This window comes from Prinia subflava, chromosome 23 (assembly GCF_021018805.1).
Source record: "Prinia subflava isolate CZ2003 ecotype Zambia chromosome 23, Cam_Psub_1.2, whole genome shotgun sequence".
Lineage (NCBI taxonomy): Eukaryota > Metazoa > Chordata > Aves > Passeriformes > Cisticolidae > Prinia > Prinia subflava.
This window is the reverse complement of record NC_086269.1, coordinates 4,366,829-4,383,854: the sequence shown is the minus strand read 5'-3', so window position 1 is coordinate 4,383,854 and position 17,026 is coordinate 4,366,829. Positions and strand designations below refer to the sequence as shown.

Here is a 17,026-nt window from a genome sequence, read left to right as displayed (position 1 = left end):
GCCAGGTCAGAAAAACACCCTGGGAAATGAGGAAAAGCTTTTGGGATGCAGATCTGGTGAGGTAGAGCCAGCAGGAAGGGGCATGTGGAGTTTGTGAGGACACTGGACAGTGACATTCTGTCATCCAGGTCCATGGATGGGGTTGGATTTCCTGGGAGATGCAGGAATTGGTTTCCTGGCCAGCAGGACTGCTCAGAGCACGGCTGCCTGTGGCTGTGGGAAACCTCTGGCATTTGATGTTTCAAGGTTGTGTGGTCAGTCTGGAGAATTATTTGGATGGAGGTTGATCACAGCAACACTCCACGCTGCTCAGCATGCTCAGGTTGGCATTAAAATGTACCAGCTGTAGCTCCAAAAGCTGGGGATTCTCAGAAATGTGTGGGAACTGACTGGAAAATTCATCTGCTTCTCTTTGCTGTTCCCTTTCTCTTGGGCTCTATAAAACCTGAAAAGGGAAAAAGCCCTGGTGAGGATAGGTCTGTATTAGTGTCACCTTTTGAAGGGTTTTTAGGATTTTTTTCAGTTTCTGGGATGCTGCAGAGCTAACCTGCACAGGTAACACTCCCAACTCCATCAGTGTAGTTCCAAATCCAGCAGAAAATACCAAGTCAGAGTGTGAACTGCATGGTTGTAATTTGTTTCCAGCTGTCTCACAGAGAACTCTGGGTTTGGTGGCAGCCACGAACTGGAAGGACAAAACCCTGTGAACTTTTGGGAAAATGATTTGGAAGATAAGCACAGAAGGTTTTGCACAAGACAGGTGCCTGGGAAAGGTGGTTTAGTAGATTTGGTGCAAATACTGTTATTTAGAACAGCACAACTCTGCACTAGTGCCAAGCTGGGCAGAACAGACAGGAACAATTTTGGAGATAAAATATTAAAAAAGGGTAAAGCTCTTGTTGAGAACTTCCAAGTGCCAGTGACTGTAGTAGGTTTGTGTTGCTGTGGCCGAGCTCAGCTCTGCAAGGAGCCTCTGGAGCTGTGGCTGCTCCTCTCTGTGCCCCTCTCCTTGGTCTGGTTCAAACTGCTCAGATCCTGTCCTTGGCCTTGCCAGGATTTTAACCAGGATGTTTAAGCTGCCATCGCTTTTAGTGCAGCTCAGACTTAGAATTGGATTTCACGCAGCCTCAGGCCTGTGGGGGAAGGAGAACAGTGGAAGTTTGAATCCCATTCTGACCTGTCTGTGCTCCTCAAAAACCCCAAACGTTGAGTGTGTTACCCTCAGGATGGCTGGGAAATGTTGGGATCTGGACTTTTAACCCAAGGGCTAATTTGTTGTTACTTTGTTTAATTATTTGCTTTCAATAATGCATTTCTTTTGGTTTGAATTGAAGTAAATTATTTTGCTTCTTAAATAACTTTTTTAAAGAATAAACTTTGAATTCTTTGGTTGTTTTCTTTGGGTTCTGGGATCCACGAGTGGCTTACAGGTGGTTTGTCCCAGTGCCTGTGGGGTGTCTGTGGGGTGGGATTTATTCCCTTCTGCCCTGGGGCAGGGTCAGCTCTGTCACAGATGTGCCCTGGAGCATCACTGAGCAGTGAGAGCAGCCTTGAGACTTAAGACAGGCTTGGTCCAGAGCCCAGTTTTACTGAATTCACCAATTGGGGTTCCTCATGCTGACTTATATAAAAAATGGAGAGGGAAGCTTCTTTCCTTGATATTCCAGTGGCAAAAACAGCTATTAGGTGACTGCTGTGGCCAAATCATGCTCTGTTAGGCTTTTAAATTGCTTGACTCACTTTCTAAAACACTCCCCTCCTGCAAGAAGGCGAATTGTGTCAGACCACAGTCAGTAAATGTGCTCCGAGGGTGTTTCTCCTCAGGCATCTCAAACCTGCAGGGTTTTGTGCCAGGGATTCACAAACAGAGCCCAGGAGCAGGGGCACAGAGCTCCTGCCCCTGCAGCTGCAGCAGCCCCTGCCTGTCCCCAGAGGAGTCACACCCTGAGCTGGGTGGGGGCTGGATCCCAAAAGTTTCTTGGATTTCTGGGGAGGTTTCCCTGCACTGGGTTTGTTCCTGCCTGGTCCTTCAGAGCAGCTCCTGCTCAGGAACTGCTCTTGGTGCCTGGGACAGATCACAGCAGCCCTGGGGATCCCTGCAGGGATCCTTGGGCAGGGTGGGGAGAGGAGAATTCACTGAGGGTTTGCCCAGTGCTGGGTGAGGGGATGAAGGCCCAGCACAGCCCTGGTGGGACCCACCTTATCCCCTGTAATAAACGCTAATCACTCGCTTCTGGGATTTTTGGAAATTTAATAAAAATGGTTATAAAAAAATAGTAATACAAATACAATAATAAAAGTTAAACAATTTAGAGTAGGACAATTTATGAGACAATAATAGCAAAGAAATACAGCCTGGGCTGGGTACCTCTTCCTGGACAAAAATGAGCCAGGAAAAGGACGCCGTTAAAAGAGAATTTACCCCTTAAGAGAAGTCACCTCATGATTATGCATATTTTATTTAAAACAAGACATTTTGCCTGGTACTTTTCAAAAACTTTCTGTTAATCCCTCAGGTGCCTCTGAGTCTAAGTCAGGCTTGAAGAGGTTCGTTTCTGTAGATAAGGAATGCCATAAATCCCTCTCCTCTGGAAATTTAGGGGTTTCTGTAATTGTTACCTCTGTGCGAAGAACCCCCTGATTATCTTCTCCTTCTCCCAAGCTAATAAAAAGAATATCTCACACACATATAGCTTCTATTTCAACTACTAGAGCTTAATGTTAATTACAAAACTACATTCACTACACTATTCAAAAGTTAATACAGCATAACTTTTCAACCTAGTATAATACATATAGTAAATATCTGCGCAGAGCCATATAATATGCATTTCTCACATCCCCTCTCTGCTCATCCTCCTCCTCTCCAGGAATTTAAACCATTTTCTAGCAAAGCTTGCCCATGGCCTCTGCCTGGGCAGCTGCCCCTGTGCTCTGGGTGAAGGCCAGGCAGGCTGCAGGAGGATCCTGCTCAGTGGCCCAAGCTCCCAAATTTCTGGCTTGTCCCATCATTTCCCCTTGGCTGGACCTGGGCAGAGCAAGGGCAGCTCAGGGGTAAAAGTGGGGGGGTTTAGAGCCACTCCGAAGCCTCTGGGTGTGAATCACTCACTTTCCAGTTGAAAAAGAGTGGGAAGACAGGTTGTTTGTGTCAGTCCTTGAGTTTGCACAGGCCCTGGATCTAACTTTAGCTCAGCCTGCCCAGGCTTTACTCAGATTTCCACCCTGAGCCCACCCAAGCTGGCCCTGTGATTAAAAAAGCTGAGGGATCAAGAGACGATCGAGGTTCTTCTCCTGAGGAGGATGACCTCTGTATCCTAAAGGTTATTTTTGGTTTCAGATGTGAATCCCAAGCTCCCAAGGAGGGTTAAGGGCAGATATAATCCTTGTGGGAGAGCAAACAAGCAGGAGACAGATTTTATGGACCTTGAATGAAAGAGTTAAGCAATAATATGGTGTGGAGACTCTCAAACTTGGGGATGGATGAGGGCAAAAAGGATTCAGAACCTGAAGATTTTATCAGCATGAGAGGGAGACCAAAGCTGTACCAGCATCCCAGCTTTGTCCTGGTGCTGCATCTCTGCAGGTTGGAGGGAGGGAAATTTATAATCTTGGGGAATAACAGGAAAGTGGGGGCAAAATTCCCTAAATTCTGGAGAATTTCTCAATTGTCACCCAGCTTGTTTTGAAGTTGTGCCCATCAAATAGTGGGCACATCTCTTCCAGAGAGGTCCTGGATGCTGTGGAAATTATCCCAGCTGGAGAAGCTGTGCCAGGTCTTAGCTCACCTCTACTGGCTGTGCCACAAGATTCCTGTGCTCCCAAGGACAAAATCCATGGCTTTCTATTTCCAGCTCTGTATTTTATTTTATTTGTGCAGGTGACTCTCTCACCTATTCCAGCCTTCGTCTTGGGCAAGGCCTTTCCTGTTCCTGCAAAATGTGGCTCAGGAATCCCTTGGATGCACATATAATTCCAAATAATGGTGTCTGTTCCAGGTGGTTTTTCTGTTCCCTTCAATGCTCTGACCAAAGCCTCCCTTTAAACCACAGCCAGACTGTGCCCAAATGCTTTGTCCTATTCCAGGGCAGTTTTTCAACACCATCAAGAATCGAAGCACAAACAAACAGAAAAAGGCTCTGTTTCACATCAAAACTCTTTTATCCTCCTGCCTTGTTCAGTTTCACCACTCCCCACCAGGAATCTGAATCAGAAGCTCAGAGTTATCCTGGCAGGACACAACAAACTCTGGCCTTTCTCTTCTCACAGGAGGTGTTTTCCAGCTGCAGGTGAGATCTGAAGGAGGCCTGAGGACACCCTAAAGGAGGTGCAGCCCTCAAAGCCAATGTGCTGGAAAGAACCAGCTTCAAGTGACGCCAGGAGGTGCCTCCCAACCTCAGAGCTGCTCTGCCAGAGCCAAGCTCAAGGCAGGAGGTCCCTGAGCCCCTTGGGCTTGGCTGAGAGCTGCTCTCTGTCAGATACACCTCGCTTGTGGCTCACCATGGACAGAACTGATGATCAGATCAACATTGTGACACAAAGCTTGAAAAAGGCGGTTCCTGAAAAGCTCAGGAGCAAACTGTGGCTCCCTGCACTTTCCTTTTATTTGTTGGATTCAGCTGGGAAGAAGTGAGGGCATCTGGGGAACCCTGTTGGTAAAATCCAGGCTTTCAAACAGATCCCTCCCTCAGGAAAAATCTCTGAATTGCTCAGGTGAGAGCACATGGGTTGTACCTATCCACAGCCCCTGTTCTGACTGGGAATTTCCTTTAAATCTTTGGTTCATCAGGTTTAATCTCTCTTAAAAGACTGAATTCCACAGACCACATTAGAAAGGTGCAGCTGCTCTGGAAAGCAGAAATCTGGCCAGACACCAGGTGACACTCCACAAAATGTACAATGCAAACCTGATTTCAAAAAAAAATTAATTAAATTTGAGCCCTGCCTTCACCTGTTTCAGTGCAAGCACTTGTGGCTGCACTTTAAATAGTGCCCCAGTTGATCTCCGCTCTCCTTTTAGAGTGGCAGAGTCTGATTACAGGGAAGGGAAAGCAGTAAAATTAGTGTTGGGCTGACGGGCAGTCACTTGGCCCCTGGTGCTTGGGGACTCTGGGGTGTTACTGAGGCTCTGCAAACGCTGCTGCAATGTCCCGGGTGAGAATTCCAGGTAGGTCTGAAAGCCAAGTGTGAGCCAAGGCAGGCTCCAGGCCCACAGCCTCGGATATTTGGATTTGTGGTGTCCAGGGCACCTCACTGGGGCCTTTGGGCATTTTTCTTCCTGCTTGGAGATGTGTTTGGATAGAGCAGTAAAGAAATTGTGTTATTGTTTAAATCTTGCTCTGCTTGTACTGAAGGGAGGTTTGGCCTCTCCTGCAGTGCAATGGGTCCTGTAATGACATCATTAAATCCCTGTGGAAGGGCTCAGAGGGATTTCAGGAATCTCTGTCAGCCTGGTGGAGCTGCACCCCTGGGGATGGCAGCAGGAGGTGGGCAGCAGGAGCAGGGCCAGCCAGGCTCTGCAGGACAGGGCACAGGGACGTGTGACAGGTGACTGCAGAGCCCTGAGGGATAACCAAAGAGCCCTGATAGGAGCGAGTTTGGAATTGCAGGGCTGTGGTGTGAGAGACGCTGTCCGAGCACACGGAGCTGGTGTTAAAGCCTGGCCCTGCACCATCACTGGGAGGCTGTGAACCTTCCCCAGTGTCATTTGCATCCACTGAGGAGATGAAAGGTCAAACTGAGCATTTCTGGGATGCTTTGTTGGCCAATGAATGTGCTCAGCCAGGATTCCGGAGCGTGGGTTCCGCAGGCTGGATTTTGGGAGGGCAGCAGCAGCAGTGGTGCCAGAGCTGCAGTGGTGCCAGAGCTGCAGTGGTGGTGCCAGAGCTGCAGTGGTGGTGCCAGAGCTGCAGTGGTGCCAGAGCTGCAGTGGTGCCAGAGCTGCAGTGGTGCCAGAGCTGCAGTGGTGGTGCCAGAGCTGCAGTGGTGCCAGAGCTGCAGTGGTGCCAGAGCTGCAGCCTCCACTGCTGGCTCAGGGGGAAAGGGCAGGGGCTGCCCCCTCAGAGTGCTGCTGCCACCCTGCCTGAGCAGCAGGGAGCCCCTGCAGGGGTGCAGAATCTCAGATCCTGTTGGGGAATAAGGGGAGCTGTGACCACAGGGGGATGGAACTCGGCATCTCTGAAATGAGCACCCACCCTGAGGGCCACAAAGGAGGGCGAGTCAAGGGCAAGAAATAGCAAAGCCTGGTACTCAGAGTCCCTGGAATATCTGCTTGCCTGGTCAGCAGAGAAGGCTGTGCTGCCCTCTCTGTGTCCCTGCTCCATCCCTGAGCCCTCCCAGGCCAGCTCAGCCTCAGCACAGGACTGGCACCTGTCAGGCTCTGGTGGCGGGGAGGGAGAGATCTGGGTTCTAGAGAACCTTGGGCACGGCAGGGAAAGCAGGGCCTGTGTCAGGCAGAAGCTGTGCCAGAGCCACACTGGGGTGGGATGGCCCTGCAGTGGGGTTTGGTTCCACACTGAGGCATCACCCAGGCTCTGTGTGGCACAGGCAATGCAGAACTTCCCTCTTGGAGTTCCTCAAAGTGAACTTCCCTGCCTTTTCCTTCCAGTACCTAGAGGGGCTACAAGAAGGCTGGAGGGACTTCTCCCAAGGGCAGGGGATGACAGGACAAGGGGGAATGGTTTTAAGCCAAAGGAGGGTGGGTTTAGATGGGATGTTGGGAAGGAATTCCTCACTGTGAGGGTGGGCAGGCCCTGGCACAGGGTGCCCAGAGCAGCTGTGGCTGCCTCACCCCTGGAAGAGTCCAAGGCCAGGCTGGATGGGGCTGGGAGCAGCCTGGGATAGTGAAGGTGTCCCTGCCCATCAGATGAGCTTTAAGGTCCCTTCCAACCCAAACCATTCTAGGATTCTGTGGTTCTTTTATAACTGAAAGGCACGGAAAGCTTTGGCTAAAAACGTACTTTGCTAATCCCTTTTTAAAGACTGATGAGGTGAGGAGGCAAAAAGGCTCAGATTTTGAGGGGCTGATCACAACAGCTTTTATCTTGTCTCTGTTTTGTCTCAAACAGCAGAACACAAACGTGAGTATTGCTGGGTTTCTCTATGCTCTGCTGTGTTACTTCTTAGACATGATCACTGGAACCAAGCAGCAGTTACATGATCATGTAGATCATGTAGATCATGTAGATCATGTAGATCATGCAGATCATGTAGATCATGTAGATCATATAGATCATGATCATGGTGATCCTTCAGCAGCTGGGGAAATGCTATTTCCTGGCAGTGCCAGCTCTGCCCATTGGCGTTACATGGAATGGTCCTTTTGGTCCTTTGATCAGCACCAAAATATGCAATTTGTTAAATATCATTCTGGCACCCTGAATGCTGTTGAGAATCCTCTTGTCTGTTCTGCTTTGGGCCTCACCTGTGACCGTGTCCTACGTGACACTCAATGGTGAGGTCCATCCTTGGGCACTGATCCTCCCCTTGCTTTGTGTCGAGCTGCCAAAACCTGCTGTCAGTGTCCCTGTGCTGCCATGCAAGCACCTGCTTCTGGCAAACCCTTGGGTTCTTGTTTCATGGTGTTTTGCTGGCAGTGGAAGGGCTTTAACCTTCCTTGTCCTGCTCCAGCCAGCCCAGTGTCAGCGGTGGCTCTGGCACCTCTGCAGCACCGTGCACGTGGGGGGCTGGCAGTGCCCAGCTGGGGCTGCCCTGGCATGGTGGGAGCTGAGTGCTCGGGCTGCCAGCTCTGCCCCCATCCACACCTCTGTCTTCCCCCTGACTGCTGCAGCAAGTGGATTTTGGGCTCCCTGGAGCTGTAAGGTTTTTGCCACCTCTCCCACCCAGTGCATGCTCCCATAGCTGCCCCTCCCAGGGACCTGCTTTCTCTGGCCCTTTTGGCAGCACTCTTGCACTCTAAGTACTTTTCCTGCTCTACTGGGGGTATCAAGGTATGTCTCCAGCCCAGCAAGTCTGGCCCAGCCTTGCTGCACATTTGGGAGGTGGCTCAGAGTCTTCTCTAGGGTGTGGGGGCCACGAGGAGATGGCAGCTGAGCCTGCAAGGGGCACCTGCCTGTTCCAGTGGCTGGGAATCAGCTCCCTGTGGGACACTGAGCTCCTCTTTGCAGAGATGGACGAGTCCCTGCGCTCCTTCGCCGAGAAGGTCTTCGCCTCCGAGGTGAAGGATGAGGAGGTCAGGGGGGAAATCTCTCATTTTGATGTGGAAGAGATCTGCCCCATCTCACGCCAGGAAATGACACTGCACATGATGCTCCAGGAGTCCAGTGCCACAGTGGAAAAGCGGTGAGTTCCCAGGAGCCCGGGCAAGGAGAGGAGCACAGCCTGCACCTCCTGGCCAGAGAAAACAGAGGGAGATGTAAATCGAGGCCCTTGGGCACAGCTCACACACCTGTGGAATAAATCCTCAATAATCCCAGGGCATCTATCAGGTACTCCAGGACTTCTTCTCCAACTGTTTCCATGTTGAACAGGAAGACATCCCTGGCCTGTCAGGGGTGTCAGCACAGCAATGGCCACAGAGCTGTTGGGGAGGGAGACTTGGGCACTCTGGAAAGATGCAACTTCCAAAGCCTGTGGCTGCTTTGTGTGCTGTGGCCTGTGCTTCTGGCAGCGCCTGTTTAGGGTGCTCAGAGACCACCAGTGACTGTGATTGTGCTGGGCTCAGAATCACTGGTGAACTGGTTTGTGCTGGGCTCAGAGTCACTGGGGAGCTGGTTTGTGCTGGGCTCAGAGTCACTGGGGAGCTGGTTTGTGCTGGGCTCAGAGTCACCACTGAGCTGGTTTATGCTGGGCTCAGAATCACCAGTGGGCTGGTTTGTGCTGGGCTCAGAATCACCGATGAACTGGTTTTGCTGGGCTCAGAATCACCGATGAACTGGTTTGTGCTGGGCTCAGAATCACTGGTGGGCTGGTTTGTGCTGGGCTCAGAATCACTGGTGGGCTGGTTTGTGCTGGGCTCAGAATCACTGGTGGGCTGGTTTGTGCTGGGCTCAGAATCACCGGGGAGCTGGTTTTGCTGGGCTCAGAGTAACCAGTGAGCTGGTTTGTGCTGGGCTCAGAATCACTGGTGAGCTGGTTTGTGCTGGGCTCAGAATCACCGATGAACTGGTTTTGCTGGGCTCAGAATCACCGATGAACTGGTTTGTGCTGGGCTCAGAATCACTGGTGGGCTGGTTTGTGCTGGGCTCAGAATCACTGGTGGGCTGGTTTGTGCTGGGCTCAGAATCACTGGTGGGCTGGTTTGTGCTGGGCTCAGAATCACCGGGGAGCTGGTTTTGCTGGGCTCAGAGTAACCAGTGAGCTGGTTTGTGCTGGGCTCAGAATCACTGGTGAGCTGGTTTGTGCTGGGCTCAGAATCACCGATGAACTGGTTTTGCTGGGCTCAGAATCACTGGGGAGCTGGTTTGTGCTGGGCTCAGGGTCACCAATGAGCTGGATCATGCTGTGCCCAGCTGTGCCATGGCTGTGGGAGGTGCCCCTGGCCCTGTGGCTGTGTGTGACCATGGAATGGGGCTCTTTGCCTGAGCCCCTCTGTAGCAGGAAGAAGCTGATCCGCATGAAGACGACGGTGCTGGCAGCACCCCCGGCTCCGGGCTCTGGACCCAGCCTGGCTGTCACTGAGGAGGCCAACGCCACCTGCCCCCAGTACCAGACCGTGCCCGACTTCCAGCGGGTGCAGATCACTGGGGATTACGCCTCCGGGGTAGGTACTTCCATGGCTGCTCCCTTTCCATGCTGGCCACCCCTCTGGTCCCTGCCTGTCCCTCAGCAGTGCCCAGTGACACAGGAGTCTGTGCCAGTGGGGAGGGCATCTCCCAGCTCAGTCTGTGCCTCAGCAGAGCTGCACTCCTCAGCAGGAGCTGAGGGTTTCTCCAGGCAGGGCCTGGCAGGGCAGGCTGTGCTCCATCACATCCTCTCTGCTTGCACACAGCTCTGTCTGTCTGAGGTCTGTGCACATCCAAGGAGCCCAGAACAGCTGGGGGAAGTCACCAAGTCCCTGGTACAGGCAGGGTCACCAGGACTGTTATCACATCCCGTGCTAATCCTGCCTCCCTCTCCTAATCAGCCTCCTATTACATTTGTGCTGCTTCCTAGAAGCTGCTGGAGGGCTGCTCAGCCTGGAGCTGCATAGCAGAGGGGATCTGGAAATCCCTCTCTGCTCAGGCACTGAGCACATTCCCCCTGCCATGACTGCCCTAGCTGGGAGTGCTGCTTTCCCAACCTACTCCACTCCAGCCTGTTTTGACTGCCCAAAACACTTGTCTGTGCAGTAAATCAAAAATCATTGACACACAGGGTTAGTGCATGTTGTTGTTCCTCCTTCAGTTTCAGCCTGGGCTCCAAAAATAGCTTTAATGTTTTGCCCAGGCCTGGCTTCCATTTCAGGGCCAATTACTGATTGCAGTGAGGAATGCAAGAGGGGGTGACATCGGAATTCCCTGGTTCTGGCACCAGGAGCTTCCCTTTGTCATGCCTGGGTCTCTGCTTATCATCCCTTCCTCGCCCTGCTCGGGCAGAGCAGTGGGACATTGATATGATATGATGAGATATATATGATATTATTATATAATATGATATATATTATAATTATATACAATAATTATATATAATAATTATATATAATAATTATATAATAATATAAGAAAGTTGGAGAGGGACTTTTCACAATACCATGTAGTGACAGGACAAAGGGGAATGGCTTCCCACTGCCAGAGGGCAGGGTTAGATGGGATATTGGGAAGGAATTCTTCCCTGGGAGGGTGGGGAGGCCCTGGCACAGGGTGCCCAGAGGAGCTGTGGCTGCCCCATCCCTGAAAGTGTCCAAGGCCACTGCCCTCAGCAGGGGCTGGAACAAGATGAGATTTAGGATCCCTTCCAGCCCAAACCATTTTTTGACATTTATCTTGCCGTGACCAAAACCTCCCTCCACCCGGGTGCACCAGGGTGTCTCTTGGCCACACTCGTGTCCCAGCTGCGTGGCTGCCTTCAGCATCCCCACCCTTGCAGGTGACAGTGGAGGACTTTGAGGTGGTGTGCAGAGGCCTGTACCGGGCGCTGTGCATCCGGGAGAAGAACATGCAGCAGTCCCTGCAGAGGTTCCCCAAGACGCCCTCGCAGTACCTGCGCGCCATCGAGGGCGAGCCCTGGAAACCCAGCGATGCTGGCCCAGGTACATCCCGGCACCCCAGGGCTTCCCCTGGCTCCAGCCTGCGGCAGGGCTCAGCAAAGGGCTGTGTGAGGCACCTGCCCAGGCCCCCTCCTTGCTGTCACAGTGGTGGGGTGTCCCTGCATGTGGTTGGGGTGTGGGAGCAAGGCAGGCCTGGGAGGTTGGGGCTGGCAGCCTGTGGGCTCCATTTTCTCATGCTACCTTTTCCCAAGAGAAAGTTCTCAGCAGTTTCTCCTTTCTCAGGCAGCTTTGTGTAAATAACTTCTCTTCCCATAACATTTCTGGGCAAACAATATTCCTTTCCCATAACAACCTCTCTCCCAGGTGTTGTTTGTGTTACTTAACCAACAGAGAGAGGTGTCCATCCTGTGGATCAATGGAATGCCTTTTTAGTGCAGCAGGTTATAAAAAGGCAGAAAGGAATTGTAATAAAGCCTTCTGATGTTCTTCTACCTGCTGGAGTCAAGCATCTTTACTTCGTGCCTAATTACAGAATTCTCCTTTTGCTGCAGTGTTCACCCGGCCAGTGAAGGAGGGACAGGATCCCTTTGACAGTGGGAACCTCCCTGAGGACCTGGGATACCACGTGCAGATGAAGGATGGGGTGGTTTATGTGTATGCAGACAAGGCAGCGGCTGAGAGAAACGAGCCAAAGGACCTGCCCTACCCCAGCCTCGAGGACTTCATCGACGACATGAACTTCCTCTTGGTCCTGATTGCAAAGGGGCCTGTGTAAGTGCACAACCCACCAGCTCCTGCCCCAGTGGGCAGAGGGAGGTCAGGGCAGCCCCTTCTCCTTCCTGGGAAGAGGGAGGAGCCCGCTGGTGACACACCTGGCTGCTCAAGTGTCCTCAGCTCTTGTCAGCCCTCTTGAATTGGGTCTTAAGCAAAGCAGCACTCAGGGGCTGCAGACAGGACCTGCAGGAAGGCTCCCAGCTGGCCAGGCTTCCTTCAGAGCTCTGTAATGGAGGCAGGGGAGGCACCTCAGGCAAGCAGGGCTGGCCAGCATGAGCTTCTCTACCCCAGGTGGAATCTGGGTCCCCCTGCCGTGGGGTGAGGAGCCCAGTGACTGTTCTGCCCTTTGCTCTCCCCAGGAAGACCTACGCTCACCGACGCCTCAAGTTCCTCTCATCCAAGTTCCAAGTGCACGAAATGCTCAATGAGATGGAGGAGATGAAGGAGCTGAAGAACAACCCCCACCGTGACTTCTACAACTGCAGGAAGGTAAAAGGCAAGGCTTAGAGCCCCAGGGACACTGGAGAGGAGCTGTCACAGTGCCTGGGAACTGGATGTTAGAGCCCATGTCTGTAGCAGCAGCACTGCTCCTGTGAATGGGAATGTGCTGCCTTCCATGCTCTTGGCAAAGCTGTGCCCTCTGGCTGTGCCCACCCGCTAGGCTGAGCCCTGCTCCCCTCACCACGTGCCCACCTCAGGGGTTTGTTCACCTCCCTGGTGTGGTACCCGAGCATCCCAGCCTGAAGCTGCCCCTCTGTTTTCCCAGGTGGACACGCACATCCACGCTGCAGCCTGCATGAACCAGAAGCACCTCCTGCGTTTCATCAAGAAATCCTACCGTGTGGATGCCGACCGCGTGGTCTGTGACACCAAGGGCAAACAGCTCACCCTCAAACAGCTTTTCCAGCAGCTCAAACTGCACCCCTATGACCTGACAGTGGATTCCCTGGATGTCCATGCTGTAAGTGGTAGGACATTTACCCTAAGATCACTCTAGGGCCACTCTCACCCTCATGGCTTTTCCCTTCCCTGTGCTACCACATTTGTGTGAGTTAGTATTTGTGTCAGGGTGCAGCAGGTCCTGGTTTTGCTGTTTTGGGTGGTTTGGCTCAGTCTCTGCTCCCTGCCCAGCTGTGAGGGCAGTGTTTGAGCCCCATGTCCCTGCTGCAGGGCCGGCAGACCTTCCAGCGCTTTGACAAGTTCAATGACAAGTACAACCCCGTGGGGGCCAGCGAGCTGCGGGACCTCTACCTCAAGACAGAGAATGCCATCAACGGCGAGTATTTCGCTACCATCATCAAGGTATGGAGAGAGGGGAGGAGAACAGGGTGAAGCTGTGCTGCTGCTGTGGCTTCCCTTGCCATGGTGTGCTCTGGCTTGCAGGAGGTTGGCTCTGACCTGGAGGATGCCAAGTACCAGCACACGGAGCCCCGGCTCTCCATCTACGGGCGGTCACCTGAGGAGTGGGCCAGGCTGGCCAAGTGGTTCAACACCCACCGGGTCTATTCCCCCAACATGAAGTGGATGATCCAAGTCCCCAGGATTTAGTACGTGCTGTGGGGCTGAGGGAGCACTGTGCCTTATAGACCCCTCGTCCCTGACAGGGTTGTGGGGACAGTGGGCTGTGTTGTCCCTCTGGCAGCAACTAATCCCTGTCTCTGTCCACAGCGATGTGTTCAGGTCCAAAAATTTCCTCCCTCACTTTGGGAAAATGCTGGAATACATCTTTGTTCCTGTGTTTGAGGCAACTGTCAATCCCCAAGCCCACAAAGAACTGAGTGTCTTCCTACGCCACGTGAGTGTCACCGGTGGTGCTGCCAGGTGTGGGGAGAGCTCACATTCCTGTTTGTGCACAAGAAACGGGGCACTGGCCCTGCCATGGCAAATGGCATCAGTGGGCTCTGCCTCATTCTGGGGAAGGAGGGTGTAGCCAGAAGTGCAGGGAGGGGTCAGACTCCTTGGGCTGGCTGCTGTGGGGCTGTGAATTGCTGTCCACTCATCTCCTGGGCAGGTGTGAGCTTTATTCCTAGTCCTGGGCAGTGCTTGAGGGGGTGTGAGGAGGGAGGTCTGCAGAAGGAGCTCTGCAGAGGGAGGTCTGCAGCCTTGCCCCACCCTGCCCTTGGGGGGCACAGGGGTGGAGCCGGGCTCTGGTGAGCTCTGGTGGGGCAGAGTGAGCCCACCTGGGCATGTCGAGGTGGGGAGTGTGAGATGAGTGTGAGATCACCTTTTCTGATCCCTTGCCAAGCAGATCACGGGCTTTGACAGCGTGGATGATGAATCCAAGCACAGTGGACACATGTTCAGCACTAAAAGCCCAAAGCCAGATGAGTGGACTTCCCAGAAGAACCCATCATACACCTACTACATCTACTACATGTATGCCAACATCCTGGTGCTGAACAACCTGCGCAGGTGAGGCCTGGGATCTGCCAAGGGCTGCCTCTGACGTGCCTCAGTCCTTTGATTGTTGGTGTGGAAGAAGTGGGGCTCTCCTCACTCTGTATCTGGAGCACCATGTCCCAGAGCAATCCAGGCACCCCTCGGTAGCAGGGGTGATGGACTGGGGAGAAAATTTAGGGATTGCAGAGTTGCATCTATTGCACACACAGAGCAGAAAACAGGAGCAATGTGCTCCTAGGTCAAGCTGGATTCCTGGGGGCTCATGGCAGGGGCAGGGCTGGGCCTGAAGCTGGGTCCAGCCACCCAACCCTGCTGCTTGCCTGCCCTGAGTGCTCCTTCCCTGTGCCAGGCAGCGTGGGATGAACACGTTCCTGTTCCGCCCGCACTGCGGCGAGGCCGGGGCGCTCACACACCTGCTGGCAGCCTTCATGACAGCTGATAACATCTCCCACGGCCTCAACCTCAAGAAGGTACGTGGAGCAGGCTGCCAGGGGCAGCCCAGGCACAGCAGAGCAGGAGAAGTGCTCACAGCTGCCTCATGGAGCTGGTACTTACCTGTGCCTGTGCTGTACACTGACACAGCCCAGCTTCAGGCTGATGTTAAATGCTTCTCTGGGCTTCTCCACGCATGTTTGGGGATGTGTCTGAGCAACGGATTAGATCTTGGGGGTTTAGCCTCACAGATCCATCACAGAATATGTTTGTTATCACTGGAGCCAGCTGAGCTGGTATCAGACAGTGCCTTGGCTTCTCGTGCTCCTTAGCCTGAAGCATTGATGGCTGGCTGGCCCATCTCTTCCCTGGCTGGGACCTGGCCTGATCTGAGGAGTGACCTCGGAGAGGTGGAAGGTGCAGCAACTTTATCCCTACCGTGGTACCTCTGCTCACCTTTGCAGAGCCCAGTGCTGCAGTACCTGTACTTCCTGGCCCGAATTCCCATCGCCATGTCCCCGCTCAGCAACAACAGCCTCTTCCTGGAGTACGCCAAGAACCCCTTGCTTGACTTCCACCAGAAAGGGCTCATGGTGTCCCTTTCTACAGACGACCCCATGCAGTTCCACTACACCAAGGTACAGTGTGGGCTGAGCTCTGGGACTGGGACTGTGGGGCTGGCACTGTGTGGGCCTTGGGGTTTTTGGATGCCAGTGGCACTTGCAGAGGGTCAGGCATAGGCTGGGCCATCTCCTCATCCACCAGCAGATGTTCAGGTAGGATATTAGGAAAAACTTCTTCACTGAAACAGGGGTCAAGCATCTGAACAGGCTGCCCAGGGCAGTGGTGCCTGGAAATCAAAAAAAAAAAAGAGAACATGTGGCACTTTGTGATATGGTTTAGGTGGCACGGGGGTGTTGGTTGAAGGTTGGACTTAATCATGGAGAACTTTTCCCGCCCCACTGATGCAGCAGTTCTGTGAGCTCTGGGCCAGCCCCTGCAGAGCAGAGCAGAGCACGGGCTGTGCTGGCAGGGCTGCTGACCCCTAACCCTGTGCTGCAGGAGCCCCTCATGGAGGAGTACGCCATCGCTGCCCAGGTGTTCAAACTCAGCACCTGTGACATGTGTGAGATCGCCAGGAACAGCGTCCTGCAGTGCGGCCTGTCCCACGAGGTGGGTGTCCTGTCCCATGAGGGGTGTCCTGTCCCACGAGCTGGGTGTCCTGTCCCATGAGGGGTGTCCTGTCCCGTGAGGGGTGTCCTGTCCCGTGAGGGGTGTCCTGCAGTGTGTCCTGTCCCACGAGCTGGGTGTCCTGTCCCATGAGGGGTGTCCTGTCCCACGAGCTGGGTGTCCTGTCCCATGAGGGATGTCCTTTCCCACAAGGGGTACGTCCTGCAGTGTGTCCTGTCCCACGAGCTGGCTGTTCTGCAGTGTCTCATATCCCAGGAGGTGTGTCCTGTTCCATGAGGGGTGTGTCCTGCAGTGTGTCCTGTCCCATGAGGTGTATCCTCTCCCACAGAGGGGGTGTCCTGTCCCACGGTGTCCTGTCCCACAGAGGGGGTGTCCTGCAGTGTGTCCTGTCCCACGAGGTGTGTGTCCTTCTGGGGTGGTCCTGCCCGCGGTCTGAGATTGGCGACCAGCTCCACCCGTGGGCTCAGGGCTTCCCTCGGGCGCTGCCAGCGGGGCTTCTGAGGTCGGTACCGCTGTCTTTGCCTCCGGCAGGAGAAAGTGAAGTTCCTGGGTGAAAACTACCAGGAAGATGGGCCCGATGGCAATGACATACGGAAGACGAACGTGGCCCAGATCCGCGTGGCCTACCGCTACGAGACCTGGTGCTACGAGCTCAACCTCATCGCCGAGGGGCTGAAGAACGAATAGGCGGGGGCCGGTCGGCGGGCCCGGGGCCATGCCGGACTGTGAGGGGGCCGGGGCCGGGCCGGGGCAGTGCCGGACTCCCAGGGCGCCGCGGCAGCGCAGTAAAACCCCGTCTGTGAAGCGGCTCCGAGTGCCCTGAGGGAAAGGGGCGGGACCGTCGCCTGAGTGACAGCCGCACCAGCCAATAGACGATGGCTCTGTACCCCTTGGGGCGGGGTGAGGGTGGGATCTCGAGCTGAGTGACAGTCACAGCAGCCAATGGATGGCGGCTCCGTGAGCGCCGAGAGCGTCCTGAGGGAGCGGGCCGAGGCCGCGGAGAGACGGGACGGGGCGCGGTGGGGGCGGGGCTTGCTTCTGAGTGACGGCCGCCTCAACCAACGGAAAAGGGCTCGAGGAGCTCCG

The 17,026-nt window shown here is 53.9% G+C and overlaps 1 protein-coding gene and 1 long non-coding RNA gene across 2 annotated transcripts; one reads left to right on the top strand and one right to left on the bottom strand.

Moving 5' to 3' along the window:
* Nucleotides 1–7,681: 7,681 nt before the first annotated feature.
* Nucleotides 7,682–15,350, bottom strand: LOC134561253 (uncharacterized). The gene is made up of 2 exons (XR_010082879.1): nt 14,873–15,350; nt 7,682–8,346 (listed from the first exon to the last, which is right to left on the bottom strand). It is a non-coding gene; the product is annotated as an uncharacterized LOC134561253 (long non-coding RNA).
* Nucleotides 7,949–16,764, top strand: AMPD1 (adenosine monophosphate deaminase 1). The gene is made up of 14 exons (XM_063418094.1): nt 7,949–8,298; nt 9,553–9,718; nt 11,023–11,185; nt 11,695–11,914; nt 12,277–12,406; nt 12,684–12,878; nt 13,088–13,219; nt 13,301–13,464; nt 13,586–13,712; nt 14,166–14,329; nt 14,667–14,787; nt 15,214–15,387; nt 15,812–15,922; nt 16,472–16,764. Exons 1-14 carry the CDS (start codon nt 7,949–7,951, stop codon nt 16,625–16,627), a joined length of 2,373 nt encoding a protein of 790 aa, XP_063274164.1. The 3' UTR covers nt 16,628–16,764.
* The last annotated feature ends 262 nt before the right edge of the window (nt 16,765–17,026 follow it).

What these genes read in the sequence shown, in the direction of transcription:
- AMPD1 (XM_063418094.1), top strand. Translation starts at nt 7,949, where the DNA reads ATGTCTCCAGCCCAGCAAGTCTGGCCCAGCCTTGCTGCACATTTGGGA. An exon ending in ATTCCCTGGATGTCCATGCT is followed by an intron (nt 12,879 to 13,087) that starts GTAAGTGGTAGG and finishes TCCCTGCTGCAG; the next exon opens with GGCCGGCAGACCTTCCAGCG. An exon ending in ACGGCCTCAACCTCAAGAAG is followed by an intron (nt 14,788 to 15,213) that starts GTACGTGGAGCA and finishes TCACCTTTGCAG; the next exon opens with AGCCCAGTGCTGCAGTACCT.